Genomic DNA, 20,918 nt, shown 5'->3' with positions numbered 1-20,918 from the left:
TCTACAATTTGATCCGTGCTCTCAGAGCAAAGTGCTGCCATCATGTGGTAAGTACAGTGATAGCTTTGCATATTTAAGTACTGTATGGTAGAGGGAGGAAAAGCCAACAGAGCAAACTAATTGAAGACAGATGTGCAGTCAAAGAGACACTACTGATTTAATTAAGGTTAGCCACAATGGAGTAATAAAACACAATGATGTCGAACCATCTAACAGCCAAAGAAAGTAAAGTGGTCAAAGAATAATTTAAAACAGATTGAATTGCATCACAGAAGGTAACATTTGTTTACCTGAAATGCCCTCTTAATAACTGAGTTACAAAAATGATTCAACATTCTAAGATTTATTCTTTTAGGGCACAGGACCTTTCTATGAGTGAGCTGATTCCATCATATATTTATAGCATCCACATTTTCCTGTACTTGGTACTTGATAATACACTTAGGATTTCAAAAAGAAAGTAGGCACAAAAATGTAATTCATAAAAAATGGCCCCAAAGATGTATCTTACTACTAAGAAAAGCCTCTCAATATTTATATAAACTTTTTTCATATGTAATACACAGGTGCATAATACATTCACACATAGTAGGTCCATGATTTCCGAAACTGTAATTAAGAGAGTTGGAAGAATAAAGCAGAGATAGAATATTTCTAAATTGTTGATTTTGAAATTATAAAATTATGGACGATTATACTTAGTTTTAGTGTGTTTAAAATATTGTTTCCTTCAATAACTTAAAAAAACATAGATATATTACACTTAAATATAACCCAGAGCTCTCCAACTATCTACATACAAACGTGCGATCAGGACAAGTTCCAGAGTCTGTAGTAGTGCTGGCTCCCACAGAATGTTACTATACATATTATTTTCTTTTGTCACTTTCATTTTAAATATATATGTAATATTTGTGATCTATTATGAACTTTTTGAAATTCATAAGCTTATAATCTCCAATGTTTAGTGTATTCTCATTAAATATTTCCTTCAATCAAACCAGTGTTTTGGGAGATTGAGGTTAAAAAATATAGTTGAATGATCACCTTTTTCTATACAGTATGACAGATTAAAGTTACCTCTGATTTTAAAAGCTTAAAAAAAAATGACTCAAGTTTCTTTTACAAAGAACATGGAAAAATATCCTTCCATAGCAAGTGGCCTCTTGATGAGAGATTTATGATTTGCATAAAACACAAAGCTTGATTTAAAAAGTGAAATTATCTACTAAATCATTCAGATGTTTTGATTGTTTGGTTAAAGTATTAATGTATTATTATTATTATTATTATTTATTCATTAAATGTTGTTCAAACATGGTTCGGGGACAAGCTTTTAAGGAGGTTACCAAAGAGAAAACATAGGTTTTGCTTCCAATAACGACAGAGTATGTGCTACAAGAGTCCAGACACAGGACAGGTCACTTCTGAATGGGAAAATGAGGAAAAATGCAGGTGATTTCTGAGCTAGGCCTTTACAGATAACTTCAATTTAGACACAAGAAAGTGATGGGATAAAGGAGGGCTTAGTAAAGTTGGAAAGAACAAAGCCAAACCAAAGGGAGCCAGAGTGAATGGGCTGAGAGGGCTTCCATGTAAAGTGTTTGAAGAATTATGTGAGATGTATTTGGAAAGGAGCAGACCAATAAAAACTCTTTTGAGAGGCAAAATAAAGAATTTGGTTGAAATTATTAGATGTCTTGAAATTACCTAAGATCCAGCTTCAGATAATAAAGTCCTAAATACACTTTATTTGTTATAAAAGTTTGCCTTTATGCAGATTTAGCTCAATTTAATAGAATTGATGCTTTAGTTTTGAAGTCTGTTTCAAGAGAAAGAAATGAGTAAAAACATGTTTCAAGTATCTGGAAAAGATATATTAAAATACGAATTCTTAGAACCAGCTTACCAAAACCTCTGCATTTTTTGTTTTATCACATTTTATGATATGTAGATATAGCCCAGTAAGAAGAAAAGATCTGTCGTGTGTTTTAATTTAATTCATTTTTCAGAAACTAACCAAATGTGAGGCTATGTATCTCTGCACTACACTTAGATATCAGGTTAAGAATACAGAATTTAACCCGGCACCAGATGTTTTGTTATGATAACTCCAAATATCTAGATTCTTTTGAATTATTCACCTAACTTCTAACTGCCTAAAATTTCCGTAGACAGAACCTTAGATGTAATCGTGTTTTACAGAGATGTTAGACTGGTTCCATTACAGGTAAATGTCCCCTGGATTTGGTTTTCTTTTTTAATATATCTTATAAAATGTTATTTGTTTGCATTTAAAATATTGACAACGCTGGCACAGGCTTTCAAAATGAGAATTACATTCAAAGAGATTGGCAAGATGGAAAAAAAACTCTCTTCTTAAATTTATTTCTAGCTTTGTTTCTTTCTTCTTCTTATGGTATTTTATATTCTGTACACATTTCTCAACTTTTCAAGAAGAGAAATAGAACTAAAAATTGCATCAGGTGAAACCAAAGTTGACAAAACAAAGGATGGACTATTTTGAAATGTAAATAATAAATCATTTTTATAATGTAGCTATTTTTGTTCATTGTGAGGTTGCTCTTGAATTAAAATTATTTTAATTTAATAAATATAAATTGATTAAATATTAGTGGCTAATAATTATGGTTCACCTTTGAAAATAGTAAATTGTGATTTTCCAACTGATGAAATTAATGTCTTCCAGTCAGTGTCATACTAAAAATTATGAATTGGATTATAGAATCCCAGTCAAAAAGTATGACAGCTTTCTTTGGTTTATAATCAATTAACTAATCTGACTTATTATGTAGGTTATGCATTTTAATCTACTTTATACATGTCCATAATTTTACATTCTACTCATATTACCTTTACATTTTTAAAATTATTCCTTTAAGAAGTTTTTTTTTTAACACTACATCATCTGGGTTTCTTCTACATAAATTAAATATTCAGAAACATAACTATTCTGTTTCCACAAATCTAGTCCTGTGGGTTACTAGTAACTCATTGGTGACTGGTTGTTTACAGCATTCAGTTCAATTAGTCAATTGTATATCAGATGTCTATAAGTTAGGAACACCTTTTTCTAAATAGCCATTTCTGAATTATACACATCGGATATACAATTGACTAACTATTAAAAATTTATTTCTTGTTCCTATTCTGGGGAAGGGATTTGTATTCTGGGGAAGCGATCCTACTGCCACTGGAATATATATAAAAATTCCTTGTGGCTTTAGAGAACCCGCTACTGCCGAAATCGAAAAAGTGAAGAAATGGGGGAAAAGTTAAATCCTTTGCAAGACTTGATGCTAGCTATCCTGATGGTGGATTTCCTGTCCTCAAATGGTTTCCCACACAATGTTTATGTGTTTCACTTCATTTAGTTATTATATTGGTTAAAATTCCACCAGATTAAGAATCATTGTGTTTTTATACATATCCTTAAGAAATATGTAGATACCTTAGGACCATGAAATGATTATCAACTGTTCACCCATTAGTGTAACTCTATCCAACTGGCTAATAAACTCCTGATGGGATAGGGATGCATTTATGAAGAAAAAAGACTCAAAGTAGAATTGTAGGTTTGAACACATCTAGATTTAGAAGAGAATAGAGTTAAATTCATTTTCAAAGACTATTTAAGCTCAAAGACAGTAAGAAACAGCCATTGATAGTAAAGCCCTTGAGAAGAGTGGGGATGTGGCAAATAATATCACAAGAGGAAAAAGAGTAAGTTACTGGGTTCCTACATATCTCACTCCTCATAACCACCATTTTATGAGGTAGGCGTTACTGACTCCATTGTTTCCAAATAAGAAAAGTGGTGTAGAGTTGCTAAAGAGTGGGTTGGGTGTCAAAACCAGATCGGTGTGACCAAAAAGTTCACTCTCTCTGGCAGAAGACAAATGTCAACAATTTCAAAAACTTACTATAGAAACTTCTCCCTAGCAAAATAGGGGAAAAACTTGCCTATCTTCCTTCTTTTTCCATAAAGATTTCTTCTCAATTCTGCCAACAATATTAGTACTATACCCCTACTGCATAATTTATTACACAAATTTGTAATGTCTCTATGGGAATATGGATTCTTATATTCAAATATCAAACTTAGGAAATTCTTGAGACAAGTCTTGATGATAAACTAGGAAATGCCTGAAGGGAAACAAATATCTTTAAATTTTAAAAACTTGCTGGAGATAGCAGGCAAAGGTACATAAAAACAAACAGAATTTTCAATCACTTCTTAAAATTCTATTTTGCATCTTTGCTTCTAAGGAGAAAAACAGATTATTGTCTAGTAATAGGAAAAAAATAAGCACTTTTCTTTATCTTGCCATTTCTATCTACCCAAATCTTTCTAAATTATTTTCTCCATGAAATAGCAAAAATGTTTTTTATTTACCATATCATTTTTGTAATACTGTACAAGGAAACCACAAAAATAATAATAGTAGCATAGTTACATACTATTTAACTCGGTCTAAAAATTAAATATTTTTTTCCCTAAAGGAGATTGTTTTTCCTTGATGTCCAACAAAAACAGTAAAATAATTTATTGTTGCCACTGTGCATTATCAGTAAAGGAAACGAAAAGGCAGGTTGAAAAATGTAGTTCTTCAGTAGCTGTTTCTTTACACGTGTAAATTAAGAAGATGTATAATGATGCATTTGTAGATCAATGTCAGCTTCATTTATTGACTGTGGTGTTGAATCTTCCCACACCATGCAGCAAAGCCTCCCAATCACCGGCCTGCAGAAAGCTCTGTGTCCACCGGCTCCTCGGGCAGCAGCTTTGGCAGTGGGTATAGCGTGGACAGTGAAGGAAGCAGCAGCACTGCAGGGGAGACTAATCTATTTCCTATTCCGAGGATGTAAGTGGGTCTCTTTTTGTTACTACAAAGCTTACTCAGCATCATGAGTAAGGCATTCTCAACAGTTAACAGGAAATAACCAGACAATTATCCAATTCTGAGTCATTGTCCCTGAGACACTTCAACTGTTAATGCCTATGTAAAGATAGATAGTTCAAGAAAGATTGGATAATTCAGTTAATTCTAAGGATAAATGTTAGTCACTACCAGAACTACTTAATCAATACAATCTCTATTTGATGTAAAAACTGCTAATCACTTAGCCATGCCAGAATAAAGTCCAGCAGGAGTACAAAAATGTTTTAATCACATAATGATCAAATACAAACATTACTGGTATTTGAGACAAACATATATTAATTTACCTTGAATCAGGAGAGATTTAAGCATATTCAAAGAATCCATATACCATATTTGAAATAGAGGACATAGTGAATAATTATAGAGACTTTTCAACTATAAATCCTTCTACAATTAAGATTGAAGGCATTGAAGTGTTTCCATACTTTCTAGAACAAGTACCGAGTAGTGCATAGGTCCCTGACTAGGTACTCTTGGAATAAGAATCATTCATAATATTAAACCTCAAAAAAAAGTCATTTTGCAAATCAAATGCAAAACTTTAGCAGACTCAATGTGTTAGAATGACTTTGATCATATTGGTAGCATTTAAGATAAATATGTAGATTATGTCTATTCCAATAACAAAATCCAAACTTCCTGACCTTTCCTTCTCCTCCCTATTAACTAGTCCTCTGGATTTTGAAAATACCACTAGGCCACCCAGGTCCCAGGATTTAGGCCAGGGCAAATTTCAGTCTACCACCTGGTTTTCTAAGGCTGGTGAGCTAAAAATGGCGTTTCCATTTTTGAATGTGTAGGAAAAATCAAAAGAAATGTGATACTTTGTGACACGTGAAAATTATAGGAAATTTAAATTTCAGTGAATATAAACTAAGTTGTATTGGAACACAACCACTCCTATTAGCTCTGTGTTGCCTGATGCTGCTTTTGTGCCACAGGGCAGAATTAAGTCGTTAGAACACAGCCCATCTAAAATATTTACTAACTGGCACTTTGCAGAGCTTGCCAACCCTGAGCTGGGTTGTCGAAGGGTCTTTTCCATTTTCTCCAATGCTAAGTGAAGACTTTTCAGCAGGTGGATTTTCTATTTCTCTTTGTTTTAAAATAAGCGTTTTCATAAATCTTTCCTTTTGATGTCCACAACAATTGTAATATTTTGATAACAGTTCAGTTGCAAAGCATTAGGGAAAATGGATTTTTACAGTGAAAATGAGTTCATTTTGTTGTTTTTAACTACATTTTTTTTTCAATTTAAATTAAGCAAATTATTGTTGTATCACCTGCCCATCTTAGCTTTCTTTTCTTTTATGAGATTTCATCTATGGATTCAATAGAGTTATTTGTACTTAATCAGTTCTATTTTATTGGAAATTCTTCCTAAAAGGAATCTAATCCCATTGGTCTTTGACTTCTGATGATCCAATTTGACAGAAAATAATTTCTACAGATTCATTACATTTCTCCCTAAGCTGTAAATGCCATGTGAATTTAGAAAGGTTTTAAACCACACATAATTTGCTATCCTTCCAATTTTTCTGCACCTTTCAAAATATATAATTTAACACTGATGATAAAGTTATAACTTCCAAAGAGTAAATATGTTATTTTGTCAATATCTGAATGTCTGTAGAATAAGCAGATTATGTATTTTATATATATATATATATATATATATATATATATATATATATATATATCACATTCTAATTTTGGTTTTTCCCACTTTCTGTTTCTCTTGTGAATCAAAGCTTCGCACAACTGTCTAGGAGACTCTTGCTTTGCCATATGAGCACAACAAATATTTACTTTTGAAAACCACTATAGGATATGTGTAGGAAGTAGTATGTGGCAGTTCTTTTTTATCCCCCATTGTATCTAATAAAATTATTGCTTGGGCTAGTAAAAGTTTGTAATAAATATCTAGTGATTGTTTAAAAATATAAATTATAAAATGTATAGCAACAATGTTCTGAGCTAAAGTGTAGTCATTGGGAATTCAGAGAAACCACATCCTTCACATGACCCGCAGTTACATTTCCTTTGCACTTAACTTAGCTTCACAATCCTGCGAAAGTTTTTTGTATAATCTTCAAAATGTACTTACTACACATATTGGCTAAGTACCTATGTTAAAATCAGTTTTAATCGAAAGCAAAGACTGGCTGGGTATCACCCTTAACATATAAAGTCTAAGAATCAAGAACAACCCCAAAAATTATCAAAATGTAGTTGTGCTACAATTACTAAGACTTACAGTAACTACTTTTTTAAAGTCTGGGATAGTATAAGAATATTAATTTTTTAGTATTCTTATCTACTAGATTACCAATACTAAAAAGACCCTCACTTTCAATAGAATTGGTTTAGTAACAAGGTAAGTTTTGGCTCACTCTACCAGCGTAATGTACTGATAAAAGTAAGATTACTGCTATTAAACTTTTTTTTCCTCTCTAATGCTAACAGATAGAGCAGAGTTCTTTTTTGTTTTCTTTTCTTAACTAATTGTCTTGAATCTTGATGAAGCAATTACATACGCTAAAATTTTGTGCGTTGCTTAAATATGTATGCAGATGTTGACCATGCAGACCATGGTTTAACATACATATGATAAAACAGAAATGTTGGAAATTGCTTAATTTGCATGAACTTGGTCCCTCACATACACACTTAATAAAAATTTGTACTTAAACCTTTAACCTAGAATTATTATAATGGAACAATGTAATGGTTTTTGAGATAAAATAATTTCTGAATTTACATGTGTTCCTCTTTTATTATGTGTAGACACATTTCAGCAGCTTCTCTGAAGTAGAATAAGAGGATCTTTAGAGCAGTTTTCAAGTAAGATATGATTGGATTCTTAAGAAATAAATATGGTTACATTTTCAGCAGGTCCAGCAAACCAAACACTTCCTATGAAAGTTGTAATTAATTGTTAGTAAATCCTGCTATGCTAGAAGCGTTGCCTACAAAGTGCAGTATCAAGATGCTCTTTTGTTCAAGCATCTTTCTATAACACTTAAGTTTTTATTCCATCTTTTTAGAACACCCTATCTAAGTATATATAAAGGCAAATTCCAAACTTTTTCATGTGCCATGTAGCTTTTTCTGTAGCCAGAGAAATAAGCAGTGGCCTACAGTCCTTTAGCTGTTAAATTATTAACATTCTAAGCTTACAATCCTCAAAGTATCATGAATTCTTCATCTAGTTGACTTTCCAAAAAGTTTGAAGCTGAAAAGTAAAAGTGATTAGCAGATTTTAGCTGAATTCTAAGGCTGCTATGAGCATGCCTACCTATTAATATGCTATATTTATTGAATGCTTATGATTTTTCAGGCACTCTTTAAACCTTTTTATGCATTTTTCATGTAATTTTTTTCACAATCAAAATGTAGCTAATATTATTATCTTTATATCACAAAAGGAGAAACAGTCTTGACCAGGTACTTTGCCTTACATTACACATAGCAAGAAATAGCAAAGCCAGAAGCAGAGACCAAGCAGCCTGACTACAAAAGCCAGTTTGCTCAACATAGCAGAAAACACAGGAAGGAGTTGGGGGAAAAAAACACATGAAATAAGAAATATTCTATTAAAATATCATTGTTATATAGTATTTATTTCAATATTGCTCTTTTCACCAAAAAAAAAAAGCTAGAATAACTCATCAGTACAATTTATAAAAATATAAAACCCCTTCTCATTTTTGAGTTAGAAATAAATAAAAAATTCTATAACAAAGTTTGGAAATGTCATGACGGTCTTATTTTTTGATAAATGAGTCTACAAATAAAAATTACTGAATGTTAAGGTATATATTTGGCTTGAATAGGAATAATAAACAAGTTCACATTTTAAAATCATGACATAGAGCAATTAACTGTGTATGTATGTGCCATTCAAATAATTATTACAAGTCCGAAAATACTTGGTTGGTGCAAAAGTAATTGCAGTTTTTGCCATTACTTTCAATGTTATTTAATTTATGCAAATTTAGCCTCCTTTGCATTCATGAGATCATAACTGAATATATCATTTTGTTTTATTCCTAAACAGAGGGAAGATGGGACAGAATGGACAAGAGCCTGTAAAACAGCCAGGGGTAGGAGTAGGACTAGCAGACACTGAAGGTAAGTAAAAATTTACAATATTAGATTTTGGCCTAATCTACATTCTACAGTATAAATGTTTGAGTTATTTTTCTTTTAACATGAATTTAAATGTTACATACTAATGGCAAAAGCAATAGGTAGTAAGACATCATTATCTATTAAATGAGAATGACTTTCTTTACAATTTCCCAGTTTTCTCATTTGTGTTTAACATTGAAGGAACTTGGGGTACTAAAAAATTAAAAGAAAAAGAAGGATGAGAAGGATGGCACAAAAAAGACTCAGAAGACTTTCCGAGGGTGGGAGGGAAATCTTGAACTTAAAAATATATATTTTGTTTAAAATATCATGCAAATAGAAAATCAATCATGGAACCTCATTTAAGTCCATGGAAATTCTTAAATATATGAAGCTGAGAAGAAATTAATGGTGTAAAAATCATTTTACAGAAAAATTCACTGCTAAACTAACTTCTAAAGAAAAACCAAATTTAATTTCAAATTTCGTTTTATTAAACAAATAGTAAGTTATTACCAAATGTGAAAACACCTTAACTTCAGCAAACATATAAAAAGAGTATCTATAAGCTTTATGATGACTAGCTTACCTTTTATAATAGTGTGATAAAATCTAGTATCCCTGGCTAGGTGTGGTGACTCACTCCTGAAATCCCAGCACTTTGGGAAGCCGAGGTGGACAGATCATGAGGTCAGGAGTTTGAGACCAACGTGGCGAAATCCCGTCCCTACTAAAAATACAAAAATTAGCCAGGTGTGGTGGTGCTCACCTGTAATCCCAGCTACTCAGGAGGCTGAGGCAGGAGAACTGCTTGAACCTAGGAGGCAGAGTTTGCAATGAGCCCAGATCTCACCACTGCACTCCAGCCTGGGTGACAGAGGGAGACTTCATCTGAAAAAAATAAAAAAAAATAAAATGAATCTAGTAGCCCTATTGTCCTTCATGTGTCATTCCAACCTCTCTCAATACATTTAACTATTCTAAGTAGTTTATTCTAAGTACTTTTCATGCACTGTCTCATTTGATTCTTACAATTACCTATGAGGTAACTAAAAACATATATTGGTGTTATATAAAAGGAAACTGAAGTGCACACATAGAACAAGGTCAGAACAAGTGAAAATGACACCAATGTCACACTATTAGCATGATTATGGGTGTGTTATCACAAGAACACTACCTAGGGAAATAGAATTGAAAACAGGTTTTCAATTCTGGCCTTTATTAGATATGTGACCTCATTTCTCTATCTTCAGAAATCTCATCTGACAAATGCTGGGTCTAAGTGATACCTAGGTTTTCTCAGGGGCTTAAGTGAATGCCACATTTTTCTTGTTCTACTCAAATTGTAAATTAATCTTTGGACTCCTTCAAAAGCTATGCTTCCTTTATCTCTTGCAAATACCTCAGGGTTCCACCCTCAATCTACCAATCTTTTTACCTACCCTATCTCTGTACACACTCATGAACTCTCTCTTATAAGTTGATTAGTCCCAAACCTGCAGCCCAAACTCCTGGAATTTAGACTCAGTATGTCAGGCATTTGTGTCCAACCAGGAAACTATAAATGGCTCTGAGTATTTGAAATAGAGGAAACAAATGACTAGCAATTGATTATATACTCGTGAAAGAAGCTGAGAAACTAAGTGGGGTATAGTGAAGCAGCAGAAAAATAGCTATTGTTCCAGTAAGCTAGAGGACAGTGAGAGCCAAAGCCAGGACACGCCTGCTTTCTGGGGGTAAGAAACATGAAAGAAATTCAGCCAGTGCCGGAAATATATCCTGAGACAGACAAGGATGGGGAGAAATATCCTGGTTCTCTCTTCCTCCCAGTCTCCCATCTCTGCCAGTGCCTGATCAAATCCAGTTGGAAGCCAGTTGACAGAGAGGTCTGCGAAACTGTACAGGGCAGCTACTCTGAGAAGAAAGCAAGGAAAAGACCGAAGAATGCATCCGAAAGCACATAAGTATAGGGCCGGCACAATATTTTACATGGATGCATCAAACTACGTATGCCCTGCACTTAATTCACTCTCTTCCCCATTTTGCCTTCTTTTCCTTCTATGCTCTTAACACACACAGTTGAGAGAATTTGCATATTTTATCATTGTTCTTTGATTTAAATTACCTATTTCTATTTTTGTCTCCTACATAAGGCTGAACAACTCTCAGACCAGAGAAAGCACTTACTCCTCTTGTTATCCCAGCACTTAGCAGACAGCCTTGCCCGCAGAATTGCTCAGAGAATGTCTATACAATTAGCAGCTATTGATTTTCATGTTACTCTAGAATTTACATATATAGAGAAGCAATTCATGCATACTTTTAGCTACTTAATTTTACCTTTCTTTAATCCTAAAGTGTATAAATAAAATTGTTTTCGTATAAATGTTAACAGCTGTCAATGAACAGAAATTGTTCATCCTAATACTGCTTTCTTCTTTCATATCAGTCCCACACAAAACATGCTTGTTTTCCAAGAAGGAGCCAATCAGAGGCTACTTTATTTTTATTTAAACTTATGAGTCAATATGTTTCCCCTTTAACGAACTGACCCTGATCAACAGTTGATCTCAGATTAGTCATTGAGCAGAGGGGCAGGGGTTGAGGACAGGAACAAGATGGAATATGTAATATAATGTGAGTTATTTATAGTCAAGTGCGCTTTTGGTAGCAACTTTTTGGACAAGTTGTTTTTGACTGAGTTACTGTTAACATTTGACAATAATCAAATTTATAATCTACATAACTATATGAATTTGGCATGAATCACTGTAAGAGAAATATAAAAAAGAGTTAATAATATGGAGAAGAAAACTGCAATAATATTAGACTCTCAGAGGCAATTTTAAATTAGAAAGAATATATAAACAGCGTGAAGAGAAAATGATTAAGAATGTATTTGCTCTATGCAGATAGGAGGACACATCAATTTAAAGTGCAAGATTTTGTTTTGCCCACATAGAAATATGGAATCATCTTTGTGTTGTACTTGAGATATATGTATAATCTGTGTTTGTTTTGAGTGATCCAAAGAATTGTCTTTACTTCCTTTTGTTGTCAGTGAACATAAACAGCCAATTTAGTGGGAGAACAAAAACAAACAAGAGTCAATTCCATTTTTTTAGACAAAATATATAGTTTTTTATTGTATTTTTCCTCCGTTCAATCCTTCACCAGGACATTAGAAAAACTGTGACTCTGTAGATAAGCACAGTTTTCTTGAAATTATAGATCCTTGAAATGTTCTACTTCATCTTGAGTACTTATATTATTCATTTAAGCACTTTGCTTTATGAACAACTTAGTCCACTCTAAGAAATACTCATCTACAAAGATTTGCTTTAGGACAGCATACTTTAATTCAGAGTATATCATAGATTTTAAGTAATCGCTTTTAGACAGTTTGTTCACATACAATTTTTATTCTTGTTTTTGCTTTATAGGGTTCAGAATGTAAAAAGTAATGTTTTATGGGGTTGCAATTTCTGTTGAGAATGTTACTGAGTGTTTTTTAATGTCAAATAGCCATGTCCTTGTTCTTCTTATTAAGCAAGTCCATTTATTCTGCTTCTAATTTAAAAACAATAACTTTCCACTTAGTCATTTTCTCTAACAATGTTTTTCCTTATTCATAGAAGTTGTTTATGAATTTTAATCCCAGCATGAGATTAGTTCAATGGGTCAGAATGTGAGCTCTATGAAGGGTTCTGGGATTCTGACTTAAGTTGTAGTATAAAACAGTAACACTCTTTCAGACTATCTCCACTAATCAGTCATTGAATTTCCACAATTGAGAGCATATGTAAAGTGAAAATAACTGTTGTGTTTGGCATACAGTTAACATCCTTCAAGTTGTAGCTATTATTAAATTAGGAGTATATGTGAGACAGGGTCATTTTGGTCCCATCCAAAGAAATGATTATTATTCAGGATTGATAAAATGTTGTGCGCTTGTTGACAATGAGAGCTATACAAGACCACTTTTCTTTAAGATTCAAATCAAACCAGTTAGACTTTCAAATTGTACAGATGAATATTTTTCCAATTTACACTAAAAACATCTAATTACATCCTTTAAGCTAGTTGACCCTTCTATTAGTTAAGATGGATGTATTTAATACTGTTATTTTTTGCCAGTGAACATCCATGTAGTAGCTGCCTTGATCCATTAAGTCTCCTAAACCAGGTGTTCATCATCTTTAAAAAGTATTACAATCACAACTTCCCATGAAGTTTAATTTTCTTGGCTGTATACCTTTCAAGAACAAATAACCCTAATAAATCATTTGTTTTCTTAAGTATCTTCATAAAATTCAATTTAGTTTCAGTAAGAATGGAAATTCAGTTTCCAGAATAAACCTCAAACATTCTAGAAATTTGCTAGGCTCTACTCTCAAAGAGAAAATATGAAACTATTATGGAAGATCCTCAATTAGAGTATAATAACAGCTATTATTATGGCATCCAATAATATTCACTCCACAAATACGGGACCTTGCTGTCTTATTTTTCCCAATACTTATGCTACCTTTCTTATATTTCCAAAGTTGATTAGTGCTATATATGAGTGTATCTATTATATGCAAAACACCATATTAAAACTTTGGATCCTACAGAGATCAATTCAATACATATGCTGATCTAAGGGAGCATACTGTCCATCTAGTATGATTGGTTCTATTTCATCAGCAGCCAGGAAGCATGCTTGCTGAACCAGGTGTGTATAGCCAGTATCCATTCAGAGAAGGGGCTTTAATAACCATGATGCAAAGAATAATTACAATAAAAATGTATAAACCAGAGGGAAAATTATGTGCTTTGGAATTTCAGCATTGAAAAGCATGGCAGCATCTGTAGAAGTGATGGTGGGGAGCATGGTTTTGTGAAAGAGGTTACAAGTAGTGACTGCTTTGAAAGTTGAACAAGGTCTAGACATGTGGCAATGAATGAGGCCAAGTTCAGACTGAAGAACACCGTGAGGAACAACACAGATGGAAGAAAAGATTGGGGGTGTATAGGAGAGAAGTTATTCACTGAAGCTAGAGCAAAGGGTGCAAGGGGAAAGCCTCCTCCTATTTGGGGGTGACTTCCCTGGACCTTATCACCTTATCACATTTTCCTAAATTACGAGAATCTAAAATCCAGTGTCACTTATTTCTAGTCCTGGATTATTCACTGAGATTTTAAAATTAATGACATTTACTGCAAAATACCCTATTATTGAATTTTTTTAAAAAAATTGTGTCTTAAATCTAAGTCAGATTCATCTCTGGAGGGTATTGATCAACCACTGAAAAGCTAAATGAATTAAATTTCTGGAAGTGATCTTGGGTATTTCTTAGTCTTAGCACACATCAAAGCATTGTCAATTGCTTGATGAAAGCCTAGAATATTTTAGACTTTCAGAGATTAATATCTGAAATAGTAGTTTTCAGTAATTTTTTAAATGTCTTCTTTACCTACAAGTCCCTGAAATGTTGCACTGGGAGTTGTTGCTCTGATTTACTTATGAGGGAGAGGCTTTTGAATCAAGATAAGAATACTAAAACTTAGCAAATAACACTGAATAAATATAAGCCAAGAATATTTTCTTAGTATAGATGTAGAAAATTAACAAAAGATGTATAAATATCACAAATATATAATGTTTATTTTGTTCTAAATACCTTCACATTGGCTGGTTCATTTGTCACAGGACAGTAGGAGATAATAGATATGGAATAATTGAAATAACAATTTCCGCCTTATACCGTCAAGGAAACAGAGACCTAGAGCAGTAAAACCATTCAAGCAGAGTTTTATAGCCAACTTATTAGAGTTAGAATCTACAGGTAGCTAATCTAACATCACCTGACTCTTACCATTGTACTTACCAACATTTTTATTTTGATACTGATTGTTACACAGCTATTTTATGAAAAAATATTTTAAATTTATAAGACTATCTTAAGTGGTTTGTAAAGGAAAACATCCAACACTTAATGATTATAGCCAGCCAGCTAATAACACCATTTACATTACAGATGCTATGTAGCTTGCCAAAATTAAAGATCTTGTTTTATCAGATATTGAAAATTTCTGTATTCAAAACAACATAAATTAACACAAAATAGACAAACAGATAAATGGACAAATGGATAACTTAACCAGTCCATATATGGTTTTAAAGTAAATGATTATTATAAATTCCAATGGAACAGATATTTCATTCCATAGAAAAAGCTGGTTTGTTTATCAAATAGTTCTGCCATAATTTTCTTCAGTAAGAAAAGAAAATTAGACTTCTAGTCATTACTATATACCAAGTAATTTTAAGGTTAATTAAGGCAATGAAATTTAAAAATGAAATAATAAAGTGTTTGAAAGAAATCCAAATAAGATTTGAACAGGCTTAGTGGAATATGAGGGGCAATTTCCTAAGCAAGATAAGAAGTCATAAGCCATCAAAGAAATAATAGACATTTTTGTTTACAAATAATAATAACACTTATATAGTAAAAGAAACCAAAAATAAAAGCAATGAACAAATGATAAATAAGACTAAAATATTGTAAGTTGTATGATCACTAAATGATCACTATACTAAATAAAGATCTCCCACATTTTGCTCAAAAAAGGACAAACAAGAACAAACATGGTCAAAAATTATAAACTGGAGAGCCAGGCACAGTGGCTCATGTCTCTAGTCCCAGTACTTTGTGAGACCAAGGAGAACAGATTGCTTCAGTCAGGAGTTCAAGACCAACCTGGACAACTTGGTGTAAACCCTGTCTCTACAAAAAATACGAAAATTAGCTGGGCGTGGCAGTGCATGCCTGTGGTTCCAGCTGCTAGGGAGGCTGAGATAGGGGGATTGCTTGAGCCCAGGAGGCAGAGGGTGTGGTGAGCTGAGGTCGTGCCACTGCACTCTAGCCTGGGTGACAAAGCAAGACTATCTCAAAAAAAATAAATAAATTATGAACTGGCATGTCAGTGACAATGGCTGTTCACTGAAGAGAATTAGCAATAAAAACAATAACAAAAAACTTAAAAATGTTAAAAACAATTAAGTGATTAACCTATCAGGCTCAAATTCTAACTAACAGTAATTCCACAGAAAAGAGAGAGATGAAAAGAAACATTATTCAAACTACAACACATTTCTTTAAACTGAAGAAAATAAATCTCCACATTAGAAAGACAAGAAATAAAGAGACTTGCAGCATGAGACAGCATCATAATAATTCAGAAAACAAGAAATGTAGAGCAGATGCTAAATATTTCTCCAGGTAATTAATTAATGTACATTAACCAGAAAGAAGAAAAGATAAGAATTCAAACAATATTTCAGCAGCAATAATAGATGCTTAAAAGGAAAAGGATAATAATTAATGCCTTTGAAATTTCAAATGGAAGGAATTGTAAACTAAAAATCTATACACAAACTATCCATCAAATGTAAGAGTAAAATGAAATGATTTTTGAGAAGGTTAAGAACAAAACTTTTACTTTCCATGCTACCTATCTCAGGAAGCTCCTTGAAGATATGCTCCACCAAAATAGCGAATTAACCACATGCAAGCATACCCTGACCCCACACACGATACTTTGTGAATCAAGAGACACAAAGAATAGAGGACTTCCATGATGAGAAAAGGAGAATCTAAAGACAACAGCCATGCAGCAGAAATAAAGAACACCTGAGAAAATCCGATCAGATATAGAGATATGGCGATCAAATATCAAATATGAAGAGCTCATTAGCACTTACTAAAATTCTGAATTTGATTCCAATGTATTTTGGGGTTTTGGACATTTCTAGTAGCCCAATAAAAAAATATTGGCCCTCCACAGAAACTAGTGAAGTTTAGAAATTCATTCAATACTTCCAGGATCCTGAAAACCCAATTTCGAATGGCGTTTGTCTCCAGGGAGGTGAACAGGTATACACTGTGACCAAGCACTAGCAGAAGAGCCAGCCTGTGGTTTTGTTTTCTCAACATATGAGAGCAGCTGCTGCAGAGTGCCCATCGACTTGGCTGGAACTTAAAACCAGAGCTGATACTACTTTGCATCTTCACCTGAGCATCGGCCACACACATAGATACTACCTTAAAAAAAACTCAGGCAGGAAGGTCAAAGCCAGGGATCATTATAGATAGTGCTGGCATAGAATGTGAATCTTCCTTCTCTTTGACATCTCCACCACAACACGAATTTCAAAAACAAAAATATGTGGAGAGTTCTAGGCTGCACATGGGTAGTGAATGGGGTGCTCATGCAGGAGAGAAGAGAATTGACAAAAGTCATGATGTGTCTGGCCAAGTGAAAAACAGTATTGAAAGAGGTGCTCTTGGAAGTGTTGAGAACATTTAGAGATAGATACATGGAAAGCTGAGCAAATTGTAAAACAAAACAATTAATAACTTAAGGAAAAAAATAAAATTAAGTAAAGCCATATAAGAACCAAATTTTCTCAAAAATGAATATTAAAGAGGCAAGTTAATATAAATTGCAAATATTAGTTTAACCAAGATTGTAACATATGACAGGAATGAGAAAAGCTAAATCTTCATCTACCAAAATTTAAAAAGCCAATATATTATAAAGGCAATACAAAATTATTTTAAGAAATATGAATGTAAAGAATCCAAGAAACAGATTTTTTTAAAAAAGTTGGCAGTGGGTTTCTCTTAGCAATTTGACTATGAGTTCAGTAAAATAAATGATTGAGATATGTGAAATTTCAGATTTTGTTTTTTTAAGAAAGAAGTCAAAAACATAAAATTGTGGTGGTCTGCGGTGGCTCACGCCTGTAATCCCAGCACTTTGGGAGGCTGAAGTGGGCAGATTGTGTGAGTCCAGGAGTTCAAGACCAGTCTAGGCAACATGGCAAAACCCCATCTCTAACAAAATAATACAAAAATTAGCTGGGTGTGGTGGCACATGCCTGTGGTCCTAGCTACTTGGGATGCTGAGGAGGGAAGATCGCTTGGGTTCAGGAGGCGGAGGTCACAGTGAGCCGAGATCATGCCACTGCACTCCAGCCTGGATGACCTTGTCAGAAAAAAAAAAAAAAAAAAAGCCATAAAATTATTCAACCTTTTGTTATATGAAGAAATAAAAAACAAGCAATAGGAATCAAACTGCATAATAATAAGAAAAAATGGTATTATTTGAAGTAAATAATTTTCTACCATTACCCTAAATTATTATGAATATCCATTCTCTTAAAACTGTTCAGTAGTAGGTATTACAATTAAGTACTCTTTTTATCTGACACACTCATTAAACACCTCCTGATAGCACCATTGTTGAATTGAGAAAGTTTTTTTCACTTTTAAAAAACCTGACTTTGATGATGTAAAATACAAAATCTCTGGGGGGAAAAAAGTCTATGAAATTCAAACATTTTAACTTTTAGATTATTTTTCCAGTTCACTGAAAGTTTAAAAATAAATTTATAAATGTTCAGGAATAAAACAATTAGAAGTTTTAAAAATGACAAAATTTATTGAAGATAATTCACTTTCCCACCTTTTAGTTTATTACTTTCTCTAATGAAAAATTTTTAAAGTTTATTATTTCTAGAAAATGCTGGAAGTTTACATAATTTTCTGTATAAGAAAATATTTTATAAGTAAGTAAAACTGGAAAAAGAAAAGATCAGCACATTTCAGAAAAGAAGCCCTTGGTCAACCAAGTATTACTTTCCCTTAAGGAACCAGTTTTACAGATAAGAAAGTAGTATGAAAACGAGATAATAGACTCTGGAGAAAGTACAGCCCTGCTGGTTTATTAAATGTTGACTGCTAGTCTCTAAAATAATCAATATATTTTATTATTTGTTTTTTACCACTAAAAATTGTGGAGGTGGATTATTCTGTTTAAATCTTTTACTTTGAAAAAAGAATTGCTATCTACTCAAGTCATGTTTTGTCCTGCACTAAGCCGATGCAATTTTAGGCTGTTATCATCCAACGTGAATGCTCACTTATCCAAGAAATAGCACACCATTGTGATTTCTCTAATTTACATTGCACTATGGAGCCCAGACAACTGTTGTTGGTGTTATGTAATGCTAAGTAGCAGTAGCAGGGCTTTATCTTACACATTGTATTATGATATTGTCATATTGAATGATTATATATATATATTCGTTCTAAATGATGATTCATCTTTTTCAAAAAAAAATCTACACATACCCCTTAATAACAATAACAACAAAAACAACACAACTTTCATTTATTTGCCAAGCATTCGGCTAGGACCTTTAGAAAATCTGGTGGACCCAAATCTCACAAGAATACTTTATAATAAGGTATTACTGTATTTATGCTATTCTCTGTGTCTGGCTCAGGGACTTGCACAAAATGCCCACTTGATAAATATTTTTGAATCAAGTAATACAAACTCAGAGAAACCAAAGGCTAAACCAACCTTAATAACATAGTTGCAAAACTGAAATAAATGCTTACACAAAAACATCGAGAGAGTCTGTTAAAACATTAGATTCTTTTCATATGCCAGCCATACCTAAGACACCTTGAAAAGTCATGTTAATCCTGTATGTTGTTGTACAGGTTTTAAGGAGTTCACCACCCTAAAACTGAACTCAGAGAGATTATTACTTCAATTAAAAACTACATAATTTACTTAAAAGTATAGTAACTCTGAAGTTACATTGACTGTGCTTCTCTTTTCACAAGTGTAGCTGTATCTACAGAAGATTATTAATGCAGTGTCTCTACCAAAAAAAAAAAAAAAAAAAACCAGTCTAGTAGGACAGACAAACATGTTCATGAACAATTGGCATAGAGTTCTGACAGATGTGAATGTATATTGAATATTAAGGTACTCTGCTTTAGGACAGATAAGGAAAGCCTTCCTGGCAGGCATTTTTTTTTAAATAGTTCTTGAAATAAAAGGAATATGTATTCATAGCTGGAGGAAGGCTGGCAAGGGTTCTAATATGGGGAAACATCATTGTCAAAGCCTTTGCAATATGAGAAAATATGTGATATTGGTGAACTTGTGGACACTTCTGCCTGACTGTAGCATAGTTCTGTGCTGGAGGGAGTAGTGGAAGATAGGATTTGAGAGTAGTCACAGTTCAGATAAATTATGAAATATCTGAAGCTGTCAGGAGGAACTTAGACTCCACACTGTAGATAGGCAGTTGGAAGATACAGATTGATTTTAAGAAGGAAAATTACACAGATTTGGTGCTGTGAAGGATGGGTTAGGGAGGATCATATCTGAAGTTGGAGGACTCCTTTGGAGGCAATTCAACAGATAAGGACTGGAATGCAAGCAGGGGCAGAGGTATGAGATGCAGGACAGACAGCTCTGAGAGTGATCTGGGAAGACAAATGAGGTTCTTTGTTCTAAAAATGATTCAGAATCAAAATGCAAATCAAACAGCTTCGGGCACCAGCATCATAAAGATGAAATGATGTGATAATGGTCATCATGTAAAATGATCACTAAACACAAATATGATTTAGAAAGATTGAGAGAAAAAAAATGTTAACAGCAGAAGGCAATGTAAAAACTGATTTTAAAAGTCAGGGAAACTGTTGGAACATGATGAAAAGCAAACCTTCACAGGATTTTTAAGAAAGAAATTGACTATGCATTATAAGACAATACAGTACTTTAAAGATGAGTTAAAAGAGTAATTTGGAGTTTGAATTAGGTAGAATGTTTGCATTTTGCTCTCTTTTTTTGAGACAGAATCTTGCTCTATTGCCCACGCTGGAGCGCAGTGGTGCAATCTTGGCTCACTGCAACCTCTGCCTTCCAGTTTCAAGTGATTCTCCTGCCTCAGCCTCC

The 20,918-nt window shown here is 33.2% G+C and overlaps 1 protein-coding gene across 7 annotated transcripts in view; it reads left to right on the top strand.

The window, feature by feature from the left end:
- The window catches only part of LOC105475406 (piccolo presynaptic cytomatrix protein), a 406,277-nt gene that overhangs the window by 349,281 nt on the left and 36,078 nt on the right, over positions 1 to 20,918 (top strand). For all 7 annotated transcript variants that reach the window (XM_071094749.1, XM_024790856.2, XM_071094748.1 and 4 more), the window contains 2 exons: positions 4,745 to 4,886; positions 9,028 to 9,101. In XM_071094749.1, coding sequence (XP_070950850.1) covers positions 4,745 to 4,886; positions 9,028 to 9,101 — 216 coding nt within the window. The remainder of the gene's footprint in view (positions 1 to 4,744; positions 4,887 to 9,027; positions 9,102 to 20,918) is intronic.

This window comes from Macaca nemestrina, chromosome 4 (assembly GCF_043159975.1).
Source record: "Macaca nemestrina isolate mMacNem1 chromosome 4, mMacNem.hap1, whole genome shotgun sequence".
Lineage (NCBI taxonomy): Eukaryota > Metazoa > Chordata > Mammalia > Primates > Cercopithecidae > Macaca > Macaca nemestrina.
The sequence above is the reverse complement of the archived record's forward strand: the minus strand, read 5'-3'. Positions and strand labels throughout refer to the sequence as shown.